The sequence below is a fragment of the Thalassophryne amazonica genome, chromosome 23 (assembly GCF_902500255.1).
Source record: "Thalassophryne amazonica chromosome 23, fThaAma1.1, whole genome shotgun sequence".
Lineage (NCBI taxonomy): Eukaryota > Metazoa > Chordata > Actinopteri > Batrachoidiformes > Batrachoididae > Thalassophryne > Thalassophryne amazonica.
Window position 1 is genome coordinate 18,146,776 of NC_047125.1, and position 19,004 is coordinate 18,165,779.

At 41.8% G+C, this 19,004-nt stretch overlaps 1 protein-coding gene across 1 annotated transcript in view; it reads right to left on the bottom strand.

The window, feature by feature from the left end:
* adgra3 (adhesion G protein-coupled receptor A3) overlaps positions 1 to 19,004 on the bottom strand; it is a 45,872-nt gene that overhangs the window by 6,747 nt on the left and 20,121 nt on the right. Inside the window, exons 3-14 of the mRNA XM_034164686.1 lie at positions 15,945 to 16,016; positions 7,757 to 7,828; positions 7,510 to 7,581; positions 6,413 to 6,573; positions 4,762 to 4,975; positions 3,661 to 3,825; positions 2,529 to 2,730; positions 2,269 to 2,418; positions 1,742 to 1,900; positions 1,493 to 1,654; positions 835 to 1,042; positions 416 to 624 (exon numbers count right to left, since the gene is read on the bottom strand). Coding sequence (XP_034020577.1) covers positions 416 to 624; positions 835 to 1,042; positions 1,493 to 1,654; positions 1,742 to 1,900; positions 2,269 to 2,418; positions 2,529 to 2,730; positions 3,661 to 3,825; positions 4,762 to 4,975; positions 6,413 to 6,573; positions 7,510 to 7,581; positions 7,757 to 7,828; positions 15,945 to 16,016 — 1,846 coding nt within the window. The remainder of the gene's footprint in view (positions 1 to 415; positions 625 to 834; positions 1,043 to 1,492; positions 1,655 to 1,741; positions 1,901 to 2,268; positions 2,419 to 2,528; positions 2,731 to 3,660; positions 3,826 to 4,761; positions 4,976 to 6,412; positions 6,574 to 7,509; positions 7,582 to 7,756; positions 7,829 to 15,944; positions 16,017 to 19,004) is intronic.

Genomic DNA, 19,004 nt, shown 5'->3' on the forward strand with positions numbered 1-19,004 from the left:
TATATGTATATATATATCAAGTTCATGTTTTTGTGACCATTCCTCTTTGTCATAAGAAGCAGAAGAACTCAGTCCTATATTGGCTCATAGATGACAACCCCATTCCTGGAGTCCGTAATGTGAAGTAGTGGACGGGGTGCCCGCCCAGGCCAGTACCCATTTACAGCTAGGTGATCTGGAACAATGTTGACGAATTGGAGTGTCTTGTCTAAAGACATACACAGGTGTGTGGCTGAGAATAGAACAGATGTCTGCAAATTGGTATCCCAACTCCTTATCCCATTGAGCTATCTGCTCTACAATACAAATATGATGTTCAATAGAAATTCCAATCTGTCCCAAATTCTGCCAACTTTTAAGTATCACACTGGCAAACCTAATCAGAAAAAGGGAATCATCCATATCCAAATCCTACCATGAGCAGGCCGTAGTAACCAAGAGAGTTGCAGGATATTGTGGTGAAGTTGTCATGATGTCCTAGGATGTGGCATCCATCACTCTGCCATCCTCCCTGTTCACCCACCAGGCTGAAGTTCCAGCAGGCGGGCACCGCATCCGACCCATGGGATAACCGTCGCAGAGTGACGTTAACAGGGGTCCGAAGTCCATGTAGGGACATGCCATCTTAATCAGTCAGAGACAAAGAAAGACTTTTTAAAAGGATACAAATTGTAAACCTGGTGGTCTTTAGCTTCTACTGCCATGTTTAATTTGCTTTATGCGCCAGATCAAACCATTCTTTCTGATCATTTTTCACAAAAACAAAACAAAACCAAAAAAAAAAAAAAAGACTAAAATGGACAATGCTATGACGAAGCCGAGATGCTGACTCACCAATTTTTGCCATTATGACGGGAGTGGCCACACTCCTCCTCTTCCCACTATCAGCCAGGCGGGAGGAGTTGCCAGTGGAAGGGAAAAACTTGCCATTGCGGAAGCCCAGCAGGTGAAGCTTGTAGACTGCATCGTCTGTCTGTCCAGGTATGGCAGAGTGGGCAAAGACAGACTGGGGAAGCTGCAGGGATGCCTCCACCACAGTATTCTGCAGAAAGTGGCAACCTTTATTATTGCAGCACACACACACACACACACTAGATACCTGTTGCTTGTGCATCTTTTCCAACCACATTTTTCCTACCAGTTAACTTTAGTTCTATTTATACTGCATAAATTCACTTACCTTTGAGCTGCACCCTGTAAAGTAATGTTGGCATTTCATATTTAATTGTGCTGGCAAAGGATTTTATCTTAGATTCCTTTTCCTAAAAGCACTTTAAGGTTAAGATAATCTTAGCCTATCGCTTGACACTGTGAATGAAAATCATTTTAAGGTGTTAGCATTTTCATTATCTTGAACTCTACATTACATTGGTCTGCCGACATCTTTACCACCCCACAGTTATCAGCAGTGCTGTACATCCTCCCCACATTCCTTCCACTGCTAAACCTTGCTAACATTAGCCAATGTTTGGATGTAGATGTGGGAGCTGACCTTGTACAGTATGGCTGAGAAGGTGGTGTTGCATTTGAAAGTGAGCTGACGATCCAGAAGAGGTGTGCGTTCAGGGCTTGGCTTCTGGAACAACATGCAGGTCATGCCGTTCCAGTTACTGACCCTGACAGCGTGGGACTCCAGGGCTATGTTGGGCGACGTCTGGGGATGACAACACCAATGATGGATTCTGACTTAAATCTTCACAAAACAAAATCTGGTCTGCAGATACGATGAAACAGGACTAACCAAGGAGAAGGCCTGCGTTGTCACAAGGCGGGGGACACCAACCTTCTGGAGGCATGTAACAATGCGAGAGCAGGCCTTGGCTTCACGTTGAGCCATCCACAGTAACCTCTCGTCTGCTAGCATCAAGTTACTGGCCATGGTGATCATAACCTCACCCAGCTGGGAGACACGAGCGTAACAACTTCACCATATACTCATTAGCTGCAGCTCACAGCCCAATAATGTAGGTGTCTCAAGTGAAAACAGCATTAAAACTTCAGTTTATATTGACGACGGGTCTTGTTTTCATCAACCCGCCCCAAAACACATGTTTGATAGAGGTGCTAAATATGACTCACAGTAACTATGTGACAATTAGAAACATATTTACTGGCTGGTTTCACCCAACTATCTTTGATACAGGAACAACTTAGATTGGAAACAGTCCACAAATAAGGCAGGTTCATGGTATGCAGATGATATAAAACTCTAATCATGGTGTTGGGTTGAAAATTTGTTTGTGTTGGGGGACGAGCATAGCATCTTACATCTTTGAATTTCTCAACAAATTTGCCAAACTTCTCTATCATCTCCGCCACAAAGATAATATCCATCTTGTCTGAGAAGTTGGCGGCATCATCGGTGCTGACCAACATGCGCCGAGCGTTCTGTACCACGTTACTCTCGTTCAGAGGCATCTGATGGAAAGATACAGAGCGAACTGGGCTTTAGACATAAAAAAAGAAACAATAAAATGTTTTAAAATAAAGAATGACTTGAGGTTTTAGGTATGGTACCGATTGCATACCTGGTTGATGATGGAGAGAAATCTAGTAATGTCCTTCTGGTACTGACAATGCGAGTAGTCATCCTCAGCCCACAGCCCCTCGCGATCACAGTAGCGCCACGCACGATGCTCTTCATTGGAACTGCCTGAGTAAATAGCTGCACTTGACGACAGTCTGTTGCAGGGGAGGTACGCTCTGATCCCAGCTAGTGTGCGCAGCCACCTGCAAGGAGCCAAAGTAAGAACCGGTTGATGTAACTCACCAGGCGACACCTATTTTATGGTTTTTGTATCATGTGGACAGTGACAGTCCATTAAATCCTGTTCATTTGAAATTCCTATGTTTACCCACCAGGGGGTGGTGCTTACACATCAATACACGGCAAAGCAAAGCCACCAGACTAATAGATTTGGGTGCTGGGCCACCACATATCAACTGGAACAGCTTTGTTGTGCCCAGGCATGGATTCAACAAGTCTTTAGACCTCTACAGGAAGAATGGAATGCCAGTCTCCCTAAAGACATATGGCAGTTGCAGCCATATGCTTTGGAAATAGTAAAAGAAAAACAAAAACAAGCTGATTTCAAGCTGCATGTAACTGCAAAACAGTCAAACCAAATCCTTTCCACAGGGTTGTGTGATGGTTTTGACCGTGTTATTTGAGTTTTAAAATATAACTGCTATTAAGCAATCAGAACATAAAACTTTACCTCTGTGATTTAATACATTTTTGTCTTACTCACCGACAGCCTCACCTGATCCTAATCCATCATCAATGAAGCATCCACAAACCACCCGGATGGTGCCAGACACGTCGAAGGGATACGACAAAGGCACAACAATCTTTGGTCCACTGAAGTTCATCAAATTTTCTTGAATTTGATGTTCTTATATGCCATCTTTGTCTGGTCAGTGACACGCTGTTGTTTTTGAGTTATACTCTTTATCTCTCCATCTATCTATTCTATTCACTCACTACATTTCACCAAGCTTTGTCAAAACTGAGAAATCCTGATGTGAAGTGCTTTTTCCCTCATATCATTACCCCCCTGCCCCCCTCCACTCTGATGTAGCACAAAAGTGCTATGCAGCAATTTGTAGTGCATTTGAATCTTAAGTGTGATTGTATGAAGCAAGTGTCTGTGCACGAACCTGAACTCTCCTTTGTTGTTGGAGACACGTTCAGGAGCGCAGTATTTTGCAGAACTCTCCAACACCACGATGTGCACAGTCCTGGTGGTGTTGCCCCGGCTTGTTTTGACCCGACACTCCCAGTTGCCAGTGGATCCAGGCTGGATGTTTGAAATGGTCAGTGCACTAGATATTAAAAAAAAAATAAAAAATGTACATCAGTGAGTGTAAATCTATGACATTCTTTTCCTTTCCTCCAATTTAAAAGCCATCAGCAGAGGGCGCTCACTCCTTACTGTTGGTATCATCTGTGTCACATACATGTATTAGGTACTTAGACATGAGAAAAGAAAATGAAAAACCTCTCAATAGTACATCACTTAGCAAAATAAACATTTTATACAACTAATGTTCAGTTTTAAAGAGGTATTATTTTACTTGCGTTTTACTTGTTTTTTCAGGTTTATGTTTGGTTGCAAACCTGAAAAAACTGTCAAGTTTTGAGAAAAAGCTCAGTTAACATTTTACTTTCTTCAGTAAAATAAGGCAAAACTATGATTTGATTTAAAATTTACATTTCAAGGTTTCAAATTTGCTCCTTTTCTGGAATTCTCATTAAGGAATATATATATATATATGTGTGTGTGTGTGTGTGTGTGTGTGTGTGTGTGTGTGTGTGTGTGTGTGTGTGTGTGTGTGTGTGTGTGTGTGTGTGTGTGTGTGTATGTATGTATATAATCTCAATCCAGCCCTTTGACTGCAGGTGTAAAATGTTTTTGGCTCCAGTTAATCTGCTGCAATCATGTCTGCCTGATTGTGAGCCCAAAATAAAAAGCTAATTACTCAAGTCCCAGAACTCCATTAAACAGAATGTTTACTGGAGCATAAATGCATTCAAGAAAAATCTACACAATTAATTAGTCACACACTAAAACAGACATTTGTACAATTAACAAGGAATGGAAGCAAATATCACACTGACTTTTTTTTTTTTAAGAATTAGACTCAATTAGACAAATTAAAAAGCCAACCAAAGATCCTGTGTACAAACATCGATTGAGCTTCATGAGTATCAAGCAGAATTTAAATTCCAAGTGCTTTATCATAAAAAAACACTCATACCTAGCAATAAGCGAGCAGTTCTGCACCATGCGCTTTTCAATAACGATGCCTTGGGCGGCGTCAGGCATCACCATGCGACCGTTCTGGTACCAGAGGACCTGCATATCCTCGGCCACGAAGGAGGCCTGGCATTGGAATGGCAAGCTGTCTCCCTTGAAGACGACCTGACGCTGGGACGGGGTCAGCTGGAAGGAGGGCAGCTCCAGTGGTGCGTCTGCGGTTAACGGAAAAGTCACTGAAATGTTTGTACGGCAAAATGATCACATCATTCATAAAATTAAAGCGTTAACTGTGTTCCACTCTTGGACCCTTGAATTCGGTGCTGTTTTGCACCATTTGTCATTCACGTCAGGCCACCGGCTCGTGCGCTATGCGTGTCGTGTATTTCATAATCCCTCACCCGTGATGAGCGCCACACTGATAAGACATGAGCAAGTACAAACAAAGGCAGCATTGGCCTAAGTGGCCCTTCTCTTATCGCCCATGTCATTGCACAAGTCCCTGTTCCCCAAATGCCAGCCAAACACACAGGAATTAAAGAAACAGGGCACAGCTTTGGCAGCACGAGCCGAGTCACGAGTCAGCAGGACCAATCAGAATACATCAATACAATGTAGCTTGGACACAATTCTAGATTCTGTTTCACATTCTGCAGGTTTTGAACACTGTTGGCAACCTTCTTGTTGTTGTAGTGCCAGAAGACAAAATTTTACATTCTAATTGTGTGGATTCCTCAGATATTTTGCATCACTGGCAAGAAGGAAATGTAACCAACCAGTCTGTTTTACAGGATCTTAGCCCAAAAGTAACCATACCAAGCACCAAAAATCATGTGGGACACTACACATATCCCAAACCCTACCCTACACCTAACCATACCCTACCCTCAAACTAACAATATTCAACCCAACCCTCAACCTAACCCAACCGAATCTTACCTTACCAACAACCTTAACTAGGAGATTTAGGTTTTCTAGGATTTTTGATTCATTAATGTTGTACTGAACATTATGGTGATATGGAGTGTTTGCACGAATTGTAGCTTGCATTACTGTTTTTGTTAATGCTAACTTTGGTTCACATTTTCTTTATTACAGCACAGTGAAAAATGTGAGGTTAATGGCCACAAGGAAGCATTTGTCGAGAATGGGCGAGATGCGAGGTGTGCATTCTGACTGAAAATAGCACAAAACAACAAACCAGGGTTGCACCAACAATCGATGTCTGTATAAGAGTATAGAATAATAATTGCGACACAACAGAGTCATTAGGTCAGAAAATATTGTAGCTTATCACACTTGGTGTGGTCCACTCTCAAACAAAGGCTCCCTTTAAAATGGCTGGTAAGTTGAAGAAAATTTCTCACAGCAAAAAAGCTAATGACAAAATCATCTTTTAAGGGCTTGTGTACAGGGCTGCCAAAAACACCAGGCAAATGTAAAATGTACGTACGAATAAAACAAGTTTAATCAATCAAGTGTCATGGATTACATATGCTTGTATTTGGGGGGGCAGAAGTAAGATGCTTCTAATTTTAGGCCAATTTACCTGTGATGCAGTTTACAAACCATATTTTCAAAGTTGGCTAAGAGGTGGAAGCATTAGCATGTGTGGATGGCTTTATCAATGTCATTCTGGTCCGATTCCTTACCACATGTGAGGTGCTCCGGTTTGACAGTGGTAATGAGTTGGCCCTGGAGAGACTGGGGGTAGAAACACTTTGTGTCTTTGACACTGATGTTCCTGTCTTTGATCCAACGTAGCAGCCACAGGAGGTTGCAGTCACACAGCAGGTAAGGCGTCTGAAATTCACTACAGTTGTACGGCAACACATACAAGGATATGGAAGATATATGGGGGAACAACAGTGTATACAAATGTGACCATATAGGGGGAAAAAGGGTCAAGAAAGTTGAAGTCAAGAAAATTAATAAAACTATTCTGCAAATAATGCAACATACAGCTCTCTCCAATCACAGATTAAAATATGGTTGAGGGGACTTAACCACTGCAATGAGCAAATTGTACAATCAGACAACCTAGATCTTGAGAACCCCTGTTTTCATACTGGCTTCTCAGCTCCATCACACAACCGCAGATATCACTCCCACACAAAACTCGACATAAGTGGAACAGCCGCCAGAGTTTAATACATTTTTACTTTGTCGCCTTCAGAACCTTTGCTGCAGTGCAGACTCCCTTTCTGGCACCAACGAGACGCCAGCTGAAACTTTGCCACAGAGTTTCAAGTTCTGTAGATAAGCTGCTGGTCTAGTTTCGCGCCAAGGTATGCACACTGGGTTGGGGAGGACTGTTGGGGAATTTTATGGTGTTCAAGTGGAAGGCCGTTGTCACCGTTTTCGACTTTCAGTCTCCAGACCTGAAAGAGCTCCACGTCTGTCGTGAGCATATCTTCAACACTAGTCCAGCGCTTGTCCGTCTACACATTACTGAGAGTTGACGAGTACGCAGGTCAACGTGACAAAAGGCCCCCGGCTTTTCATGCTCCGTAATTCTCTGCATTGCCCAGAGGTGATGCAGATATACAACAGCAAAGAATTACAATCAGGCAACAACACTTTGACTCACACTTTCTCCTCCCCAATCATTTCATTTATTATGTGTTTTATGAGTGCATGAATTACAAACAGATGGTATACATGGATATTAACAGCACAAAAGTTAGGTACCATTTAATTTTTCCTTTATGTCTAATTCTGAAAAATAAAAGAATCTTGTCATACTTACAGAGTTTTCAGAGACAACAAGCTGTCAAAGGTGCCTTGAGCCAATGACGAGAACACGTTTCCAGAAAGGTTGCTGAAAAGGTTTGCAAAGAATTAAAAAAAGTAACTTTCCCTTTGCATTTACAAACATTATATTCTAACAATTCACATGTTTATGCATGTAGTGTCCACTTTTGTTCACATGGGACAAACATCTTTTAGCAACGGGGATTACGAACAGTGACGACAACAGAAATCCAATGACTTACAGTTTGACCAGACTGGTGAGGCCCTTGAAGATGTCGATGTTGAGACAGCCAATGCGGTTGTTAGACAAGTCCCTGTAATATACACAGATTAATCCATTACGTTTTTGACCATTTCATAACTCACGCATCTTAACTTCCCCAACTGCTTTTTCAGTCATTAAAACAGGTAAAGAATAGCCAACTCCTAATTTTTAAATGTTTTAACAACTTTAAAGAATATTCTACATGCCAAAATGGTCCATCAGGAGGAATGTATGCATCACGTGATTAATGCTGACGTTTCAAAAGATGACAATTGGATGGATGTGTCAAAGGATACAGAGTTAATAATGGCTCACTAAGCTCCCTAATGTGGTTAACACAGCTTCTTTCTATTCTATTCAATGCTCAAAAATAAATAAAAAAAAAATTAATAAAATAAAAAAATGAAAATTGAATGTGGGCTCCAATGTTGTTGTAAATTGTTGGATTAACAAACACAAAGATTCAATTCAACTGACAACCAAATTAAAGAACAACAGTTTCAGTTTTGTATTCTACATTCTTTTAAGGATATATCAATGTAGGATAATGGAGTCGCCAAATAATATGTGAAAGGAAACTAAGATGAGTAAGGTGAAAAACAAACAAATAAATAAAAACTCAAAAGGTGGATTGGCGAGTTGTATAACAAACGTTTGCCACAACAAAAATGTCAAAAGTGACGTCAACATTCACATTTTACACACCAAAGTCTATCAGGAGTCCAACCAATTGTCATGTACTACATTGTCCCGGCTGGGTTCAGTTTCTGGCCAGGAAGGATTTTTTTTTTTTTAATTATTACTGCATGATTTACATTGCAAAACAAGATGCTTAATTTGAACATGTCCATCTGTCCCTTAAATGACTGTATCAAAGTGTAAAGAAACAAAATAAGACCCTGGCAGAGGAGATGACTACGTTAATGGAGCAGCTAAACCATTTCAAGAGATAAACAAAAATGACTACCAACACAAAGAGCTGTTCACTAAAGGCTAAGATCTAAGTAATGGTGTTTGCCCAAAACCTGAAGTCTTGAAGAAGTCAAGGTGTGAGGTGGCAGGACTTAAAAACTACTGGAATGAAATGCATTCAAAAGAGAATGAAAACTTCAGACATCAGGTAGCATTCACTGTCTGAAGAAAGATGCTCACTCAACCATGTGCTCCCACATGATGTGCGTTTTCCAGAAATCACATGATTTTCAGGTTTATGGTGAACCGCCATATATGTTGGACACAGAGATTTTAAGCAAAAGAATGATATCTAACCTGATCCAGATGGATATTTTGTCCAAACTGGGTCCAGATGTTCCTGGAACAGGTCAAGGTTAATCCACCACAGTTGGACAATTCTGCCAATTCAAACATCCATCACACTGGAGTTGAACTTTTGCTGTTGTTGTAGCGCATCCCATCAAACTTTTGGATATTCATGGGGACTTGTTGGAGAATCACTATTCTTCGCAACATCGTTCATGTTCATGACTGCTCATAGTAGACTTCAGTGGAGGTCCGCACCAGTCATGCATCTAATTCAACTCATGGCAACCCCTTAACAGGCTTGCAGATTAGTCAGGGCACAACTCACACCAATGTTGCAAAGTAACCCGACAAACTGGAATGACAACAGTGCCAGGACTTTCCATTTTGAAAAAGCTGGCACCAATCGCCAGTCTTCATGGCCGAAACCAATAACGCGTGACAGCCCCTTAAGATTTTACTTTCATGTCTGAAATCAGTCAAATTTCATGTACGTCTATGGAGCCGTTACAGAATTTAATGCCTTTGCTCGCCATCTGCGATACTTCAAGGGCTTGGTGCTCTCGTGTTCATTATAAAAACACTAAGCTTGATGTCTTTTGGCCACAGGCACGTAGCACATTAAGCGCATGGAAGACTGCTGCAGAGCACTGGTTTCAGTTGTTGTGAACGATACGAGGAGAAACAAAAATAGCCCGATGTGATTAGACACAGCGAGTGACTGCTCAGCTGTCGATGGAATGTGGCGTAAAGAGGCTGAAGCCAGGAGAATCTGTCGGGGGTAAGAGACGGGGTGGCTGCATGCACATTATGCATGTATTGTGGAGTGTTTGAAACTGCAAGTGAAGCGGGTAATGGGATACATGTCTTTCACTTAAGGCTATAATCGACAGTGCACCCGACACCCCACCTCACAACAAATCAAAGAAACAAATTAGAGTTAAATAAATACATAAATCCAGCTATTGTTTTACAGCTTCATGACATTAAATCATTTTTTTTTCACAATGACTATGACTTTCTCTGCTGTTCCAACTTTCCTCAAGTGTTCTATCTTCATGGCGGCAACGTTGCCACAACGTGTTATCAGGTGAAAACGATTAGTGTACTTTTACAGGTACTGCATACTCATAAGTCCACAGTCCCACACAGTATAAAGTTCAAGAATCTCTTGCCTTCATGGTAGCTCATTTTATTTCATAATGAAACCGGGCTGATTTTGTTTCCCTCGACTTTTTTTTACAGTAGGTGCAAAAACTAAACTATTAGTGACGTAACAAGAGCAATGGTGTGGGACTGGACAAAAAAATTCCAAAATATCCTAAAAATCATTGCATTCGGAGAAGCAATCATGATCACCGCTGGGTGCTTTTTTACCGGCATACAGCTGTGCTTCATTCCAACAAGCCCCTCCCACCACAATGTTTACGTTACCTTCTGTCTGCATTATTTTCTTCAACTGATAACGTCGTTTGGACGCTTCCTTTGTCGGCCATGTTGACATAAGATGAATAGTGTTACTAGCAAGTGGTGACCTTTAGTTTATGTATTTGGAAAAATATGTCATTTTTATTTTGTCAGGAAGTTTTTTTGCAAACCCGGATGATTCCTTAAATTCAAACGAAACTTGTCAATAATGTTTTGAGACATTCTGAATGGTGGTACTGAGAAAAAAAACTTTTAAAAATCCTTTTTCACTTCAAATCAAAAAGTAAGGACATGACCCAAAAAAAAAAAAAAAAAAAATCCTTGTGGGAATTTTGACTCAAACTCGCAGCTTCAACTTTTCACTCCGGTGTGTCAGCAGCACAACAGTCGTTTCTCCAGCTTATCCTTTTAAAAAGTTAAGCTCTGATCTGATCAGAACCTCTTAGGCCTTCGTTTTATAAATGTTCCCGTCACCGCTGTGTGACACTAAATTGAGTGTCCAAATGGCACGTCATGATAGAGAAGAAGTGTAATTAGGCAGATGCACAGCTGGGGAAATTAAAGGCGTGTTCAAAATGAGTCTGAGACACACAAAGAATAAAGATTTATGTTACAGATACATATCAAAGGTAAATTTCCTTTTTGAGTTGTCACGGCGGCGGCTTTCTGAGAGCTCGGCCCATACATGTTGCTGCAGATGCCGGCACTTGATGCAGGGTTTCTGTGTTTACATTCCCAGGAACCAAAAGTACCCTCCTTCTCTTTCTCTTGTCTTCTCCATCATTTAACAGCTCGCTGAGTGACAACTATCCGTTGAAGCAAATCAAGACGAGCAGTTGAGCAAATTAAACTCTGTTACCCTGAGGGGAGACCAAACTGTGCTCTGGAAATAAATGAATAAAAAAAAATAGACTTCCACGTGAAGCTGCAGTTCACACTGCGATGATGAGGAAGGCCTCTATGAAGATCTACAGCTGAAGGGGGGCGAAATCTGAATACACTCGAGGCGTGTCGGCAGGTAGGTAGGTGGTGGGGAAAAACGAGGCGGGGCATAAGCTAAGAAGCAGGCCGCCTTCCTGTTTCTCTCTTATTGCTCCGCGGCAGTGGCCAAGCTCGCGTTTGTCTTGGCAGAGATCAGGTGCCGTCGGGTGATTTCAATTCATGCCGTGTTGTGCGTCTGCAGCTCAAACACACAATACACAGAGGCAATCTCACAAGTATACTACACAGGGCGTCTCTGACCGATACACAAACCGCACATTCTCATAGTCAAGCCCGAGCTACATCATCTACATTATCCTTGCACTCGTGATCCTGACACCCCACCCCATGTGAAGCTACATAAGACCTTGTGCAGTCTGCTGTGCACTCTGGCAGAATGCCACATAAAACAAGAAATTAGGAATAGATCTGTTCTGGAAGCCACTCTCTTACAAACACTGTCCATCTGCTGGAACATGCACAGCACAAAGCATATACATACACAAATTGTTGTGTGGCTGGGGGGGCCTGGCTGCCTTTTGTTTCTGTTTTCTGTCCTGTCTTTTGTTTTTCCTTCCAGGTGGCTTGCATTTGGGACTGAGTGGCTGTGTAGCTGAGTTTATCAGGACCGCACGCTGATCACCTGAGGCTGATCACCTGCGGCTCGTCAGGACTCACAGCTGTGGTGCATCTACAATGGATTGGAACATGGTGGCATTTAAGACTGGAGTACACAGTGTGTATTTGCCAGAGACTCGACCTTGTGACCAGACGGGTGAGATCGTCGTCTCGGGAGCCATCTCATCATCAGTGGATGCAGAGAACGTCCAGGTTTGATGCATGGTCTGTGAAAGAGGAGGGGGTGAGGTCTCACGCTCGTCAGCACACTTCCTGAGGTACGTTAGATTTTGTGACTAACATTTATACAGTCAGTAAATGTGGTGTCCCTCACACCTTATTATATTGAGCTGTATGTTGGTCGTGTAATCAGCTTCCACTGCAGTGGAGTTTTGTGAACTGGATGTTCCATGCCTGCAGGGTGGGAAGCTGATTAGTAATTAAGCCAGGAAGTGTTTGCTGTTTGTGCACCTTTGAGCGTTCTCTCTGTGTGTTGAGTGTGGACTCACATAATGATTCCTTCTTTCACAGACTCGGTTTGTCGCGGCCACCTGGGGGGTGTCGGCGGGGTCCTTGGGTCCGAATTGGTTCTGGCTCCGGACCGTTGGCGCTGCTGGGAGCACACCGCAAAACCACCACGCCAGACCGCGCACTTTTATATTTTTTCACATCACTGTTATGTTCATTAAACTCCGTTATCCTTTGTACCGTGCTCTGCTTATTTTATACTGGGTCCTTCAAACGCTGGTCGGTTCTCCGGGCTGCGTCCGACACATAACACAAAGCCAAGTCAACAATAGTATTTGTACCAATAGGTGGCAGGATGCATGAAATATAGTTCGATTTTGAAATGCAACATGAAAACACCACAAACTGACATTTTAAAATCTGAATCCACCACATATGTAACAACTAAAATTCTGTATTTTTTTGAACTGTAATTTAGTCATGTGGCTGGTTCAGTGAATTATATATTATATACAAGTATATTAGAACTGACTTATAATCTGTGTTCTAATCTATATATTTTCAAGATGCCACAATCCACTGTCAGCAAGGCTCGCCTGTATACTTACATAAGTAATGGACTGTCCGAGCCATACTCTGGAGTAGTCGTTGGCATTATTATGCTGGCTGCCAACTGCTTTAAAACAAGATGATCTGAATAAGGGGGACATGCTGTGTCTTAGAAAAAATGAAAAACAATGAATCATGCCCTCAAACTGAAAGACCACACTCTTGAATAAAGAGAGAGAATAATTTTCATATGATGTGCCTTGTCACTAATCCTGTTTGTGATATTCATGGACAGGATATCGAGGCTTAGTCAGGCAGAGAAGGGTCAACAGTTTGGTGGGATCAGGGTCTCATCACTGCTTTTTGCAGATGATGTGGTCCTGTTGACTCCATTGGCCTGTGACCTCCAGCACTCACTGAATTGGTTTGCAGCTAAGTGTGGAGCAGCTAGGATGAGGATCAACATCTTCAAAGCTGTGGGCATGGTTTTCAGCAGGAAACCAATGGATTGCCTACTCCCGTTAGGGCATGAAGTCTTGCCACAATTGAAAGAGTTCAAGTACCTCAGGGTCTTGTTCCCGAGTGAGGGAACAATGGAGTGTGAGATTAACCGGAGAACTGGCATGGCAGGGATGGTACTGCATTCGCTGTACTTAACTGTTGCGACAAAAATGGAGTTGAGCCAAAAAGGGGAAGCTCTCGATCTACCGGTCAATCTTGGTTCCTACTCACACCTATCATCTCATCATGAGGTTTGGGTCATGACTGAAAGAACTAGACAGCGGGTATAAACGGCCGAAATGGGTTTCCTCAGGAGGGTAGCTGGTGTCTCAGAAACAGAAGCTCAGTCATTCGTGACGAGCTTGGAGCAGAGCCACTGCTCCTTCACGTTGAAAGGAGGCAGATGAGGTGGTTCAGGCAGATGAGGTGGTTCAGGCAGATGAGGTGGTTCAGGCATCTGGTCAGGATGCCAACTGGATGCCTCCTTAAGGAGGGTATTCCAGGCATGTCCAGCTAGGAGGAGACCCCAGGGAAGACCCAGGACGAGGTGGAGAGATTATATCTCCACACTGGCCTGGGAACGCCTCAAGATCCACCAGTCAGAGGTTATGTGGACCAGGAAAGGGATGTTTTGGGTCCCCTGCTGGAGCTGTTGCCCTCACGACCCGATCATGGATAAGCGGTTGAAGATGTATGTATGTATGTATATAATATGCTCTTGAAAATATGGAGGGCATAACTGTCATACTACTCGGCATTCCATTTGTTTACACATTGTGGAACTTCAATGGGGAGGACAGCTCAGCTAAGGTAAGGCAAATTGTCAGGTTTTCTCAAGTTTTGGTTCGTGTGATGTTTTCAATGCAGAAGGGTCCCGGTTCAAACCCCACCCTTGCTAATTTCCACATGTAATGTGGAGTTGCGTCAGGAAGGGCATCCAGCATAAAACTGGAGCAAAATCAACATGCAGATCCACTTTGGATCTACTGTGGCGACTGAGTGGGGAAAAGAGAGGCCGAAGAGACTTTATTTACATTTAGTGAGGTAACTAGTCAGTGAGTTTATATTCAACAACATCAGTTGAGTTTGAGTTATATACAAGGTTGGGTAGGATTACATGTATGTATGTACATACAGTTGGATTACTTGTAATCTGATTACTTTTGGATTACATTTCAAAGTAATCCTACCCAGCCTTGGTTATATATCAGAGAGCAGCTTACATTATTTTGCTTCTTGATGCATGAAGCAGTCGCGCCACCTTTCAAGATTAAACCAATGCAACCCCCCCCCCCCCCCCCCCCACACACACACACAGATATCTTCATGAAGCATTTTTGGAGATATGCAACGAATAGAAGACACGTAATCTCGAAAACCTAGTCATCTTTTAATCTTTTTCAAACATAAAGGTTTTACAATAATTATCAGCACATACCACTGTGTATCCTGCACATAATTCCATTGACATGACATGCGTGAATGCTAACACACTGTAAATGCTAATTGTGGTTAACATTACCATATGTGTTGTGAATCACAGTAAACTACATCTAAGATAGTACATTAACATCACCATTCTTAGATGCCAAAATGATATACATCTCAATTCATAAGAAATGCAATTCCACACATGTTGCAGTTTGGCATTATGATATATTGCGATTTTTGTTTGATTTTATTACACTAGACTACTGGGAGAAAAATTGAATAAATACATTTCTAGAGACTGTGAAAGTCATATTTACAAAACAGTGCTAATTTATTTTCCCCTCTTCTTAACCTCTCCATCCAAAGGGTGTGTTGATGGGTCTCTCGATAACCCATAGATCAGCATTAATGTGCTAGCTGTTACTGCAAATATATGCAATTTCAATGTAAAATCTAATGGCTGACCACATGCTAAACGCTAACCACAGTCGAGTGGCCTTTTACTGTGGGCGGCCTAAGGCACACCTGTGCAATAATCATGCTGTCTTATCAGCATCTTGATATGCCACACCCGTGAAGTGGGATGGATTACTTTGGCAAAGGAGAAGTGCTCACCAACACAGATGTACACAGATTGTGAGCAATATTTGAGAGAAATAGGTCTTTCATGTATATAGAAAATGTTTTAGATCTTTGAGTTCAGCTCATAAAAAATGGGAGCAAAAACAAAAGTGATGCGTTTCTACTTTTGTTCCATGTACATACAGCCTGTCGGTCGTCAAAGGTGTCACGCCAGTACACTTAGTGTATGACACATGCGTAAATATAATTTCCAATAAAAACTTTAATTACTTATCCTTGCGTGATAAACAAAAAGGTTATTTCCAGAGATGGAAATCATGACAGCGCATTACTGCATCTCAACTTACAGTCTTTTGAGCGCTGGCAATCCAAGGAAGGCACCGGGCTCAATATGACTGATCAAGTTACTCCGGAGGTCCCTGTCAAAAAGAAAAAGTATCATCAGTTATGAGGAAATGGTACAGCTGCATGAAAAGCAACCAAAAAATAAAAAACCTTGTATTTATTGATGCTGAGCGGTGATGAAGTACAGTACTTGGATTAACATCTATTCAACAGAACAACACCGAAACAAACACCACACGCACACCCCTGCTTCATCTGAGCTTCAAAGGCTTGTGGTCAAAGAATCCCTGCAGCTCACCTGTGCTGGCATTGCCTACTCACTCATTACAGTGTAGGCTCTAGCGGCTTTTTACTCCCTGCCTGAACCCACACAAAGGCCCCTGGGTAACTCTGTCTGTTTGATGTCAAGGAGCTGTCATCTGAGGGCGAGTCAATGGCCACAGATAAGTAAGACACAAAAACCTAATGCTTGTTCAAGCATTTGATGTGAGCGGGCACATCTTCTCCCTGTCCTTGTGCAGAAGCGTTGACAGAAAAATAAGACAGCAGAACACACAAAGACCTCAATAGCCTGAACCTGCCAGTTTTGTGTACGTCATGGGGGGATGACCACATTACCGGCACCCACTCTCATGCAGGTGCCACTCCATATTTTTTTTTCCTTCGGTTATCGCTCAACTTTGATTTTTACCCAAGGCCATCAAATATGGCCATCGGGTATTGCGAAGGTTTTGTGTCCACCCGTCCGTCCATCTGTGCTCAGCATAAGTCCAGTCCTCTGACTTCCAGAGACTTCAAATTTACAGGGAACATTCTTGGGACAGAGACCTTGGACAAGTTCAAAGATGGGTTATCTTGAGTATTTTCAGAGGTTAAAAAGTCACATTCTGTTTCAAACTGTTCAGTTTTGTTTTTGAGTGGCGGGGGTGAGAGCCAATCAGAATAGAGCTGCAATGTGCAATGTCAGTGGCTGGTCTTTCCAAAACCACTTTGTTTTGGGTGTTTATATGCATGTTTCTTATATGTAAAAGTTAGCAAGAAATAAGCACTTCTAAAACTGAAAATGCTGTCTTCAGAACCCAATAACGCCTCTGAATGTATTTACAAGACATTTAGCGGATGTTAGCATGGTGACATCACAGGTGCTGCAAAACTCTGTTTCATTTGTATGAAAATATAACCTGTGTGTCATATATTATGTAAAGGCTTGTGAGAAATAAACACTTCGAAAACTGAAAATGCTGTTTTTAGAACCTGATAACACCTCTGTCGTCATTTACAAGACACTTTGTGGACATTAGCATGCACACTAACTTTGGCTAACTAAAAAGCTAACTTGCTCCAGAGTTAAATTTGTCTCAATGAAGCCTGCAAATGCACAGAGCGTGACCTACAAATATTCTTTTATTTGTACAACATTAACAAATGATTAGATCATGTACAAACTGTAAGTAAGACAATTATAAAGAGCGAACACAATGCTCATACAGCTGAAGGTATTTTAGCATTGCGTTTTATATATATATATATATATATATATATATATATATATATTCCACAACCTCTTTCATAGATGACACAAATTAATTACAACTGGATCACAAAGACGACAAAAATGCTAACCTTTGCAGTCAGTATCAACATTTGGATTCAGGTTCCACAGTGTTTGTATGATATATACTGCCACCTTCAGTCTATACATTTACTTACTTTTGGTGGAGGTGCCCATTTATTTTGAAGGTTACCTCTTCTTCCAGTGATGGTTTTTAACATTCCTCTGAATCAACACAAGAAGTCAGTTCCTCTGCTACTGTCAATATCAATCGAACTGATGCTACACATGAACTTCCGCAAATCATCAGACACAACAGGGTTATTCCCATTCTAATCCAATTCCATCGTTTGCACAGTTTATTTTTCTGTGAGTAATTCGGTTGGCGAATCGTTGTGAAAGGGTGTGGTCGGCTCGTCAAAAGCTTAACGTAGTAATAGCGTCTTCATGCTAAACTGGAAATTCTGTGAGCAGACCCACAGATTTCTCCATCTCTTCAGCTGCATTGAGTTAAATCCACCAATCAATCTAGTTAAAGCCATTAAATCCATACATTTCGGCATCACCGTCGCACTAGTTTCTTTCACTCTGCTGATAGCGCCATTGTTGACACCTGCGCAACAACGCGGTCAGGGCGGGGAGTAATACATCAAATGTAAAATGGTTGAATATTTTGTCACCGTCTATTTGATATTTTATGGTCTGAAATCTCACATGATTAATCAATCAGATTCGTGGAAAAAATGTGATTGGATTAGAATGGCACTTCCTTACTGGTGTCACTCATTTGTATACAGTAACAGTTGGTGACTGCCATCTTAAACGTCACAAAATGCAAAGTGACCGGCCATGAATTAGCACCTTTTAATTCCACATATGAGAAACTGCTTTGTTTTATGAATAGATTAGTCTTAAAATACCTGGTGACATAGTTCCAAGTCCTATTAACAGTCACTCAATGCATTGCTAAAAGCTGAAAATAAAACAAAATGAACTCAAGTTTAGTAAGTTTGGTTTAAAGTCCTTTTTTCCTTCTCCTCCCTGAAAATGTCATTCCTACTAAAGAGAGAAACCGATGTTGTGAAACACACTTTGAGCTGAACAGAATGATGGATTGTTCCTTGTTAATAGATAATAAGCCCGACAGAACCCATAAAATGGATTTACTTCTCAACTGTGTTCACTGCAAAATCCAATATCATCCTTCTAGCACTTTCTCCTCTACAAAGGCTCGTCTCACCTTTTTTACAAAGGTGAAACAAGCAAAAATCATTCAGGTAAGCGGCGCAATTTTAATGTTGACTGACATTACGTTTATGCATAAGTTACATATTTGGGGGGGGGGGGGGCGCGAGTGAAACCAGTTTTCTTTTCGACTACGTTTTTACTGTGAAGCCCAAGTGCACGTCACCTGCCTGAGAATTGACCATATTGTGTGAGCTTCAACTCGCATTTAATAGGTTTCTGTCAGCAATCCCAATGGTGCGCAGATCCCTAAAACACCTGAGTT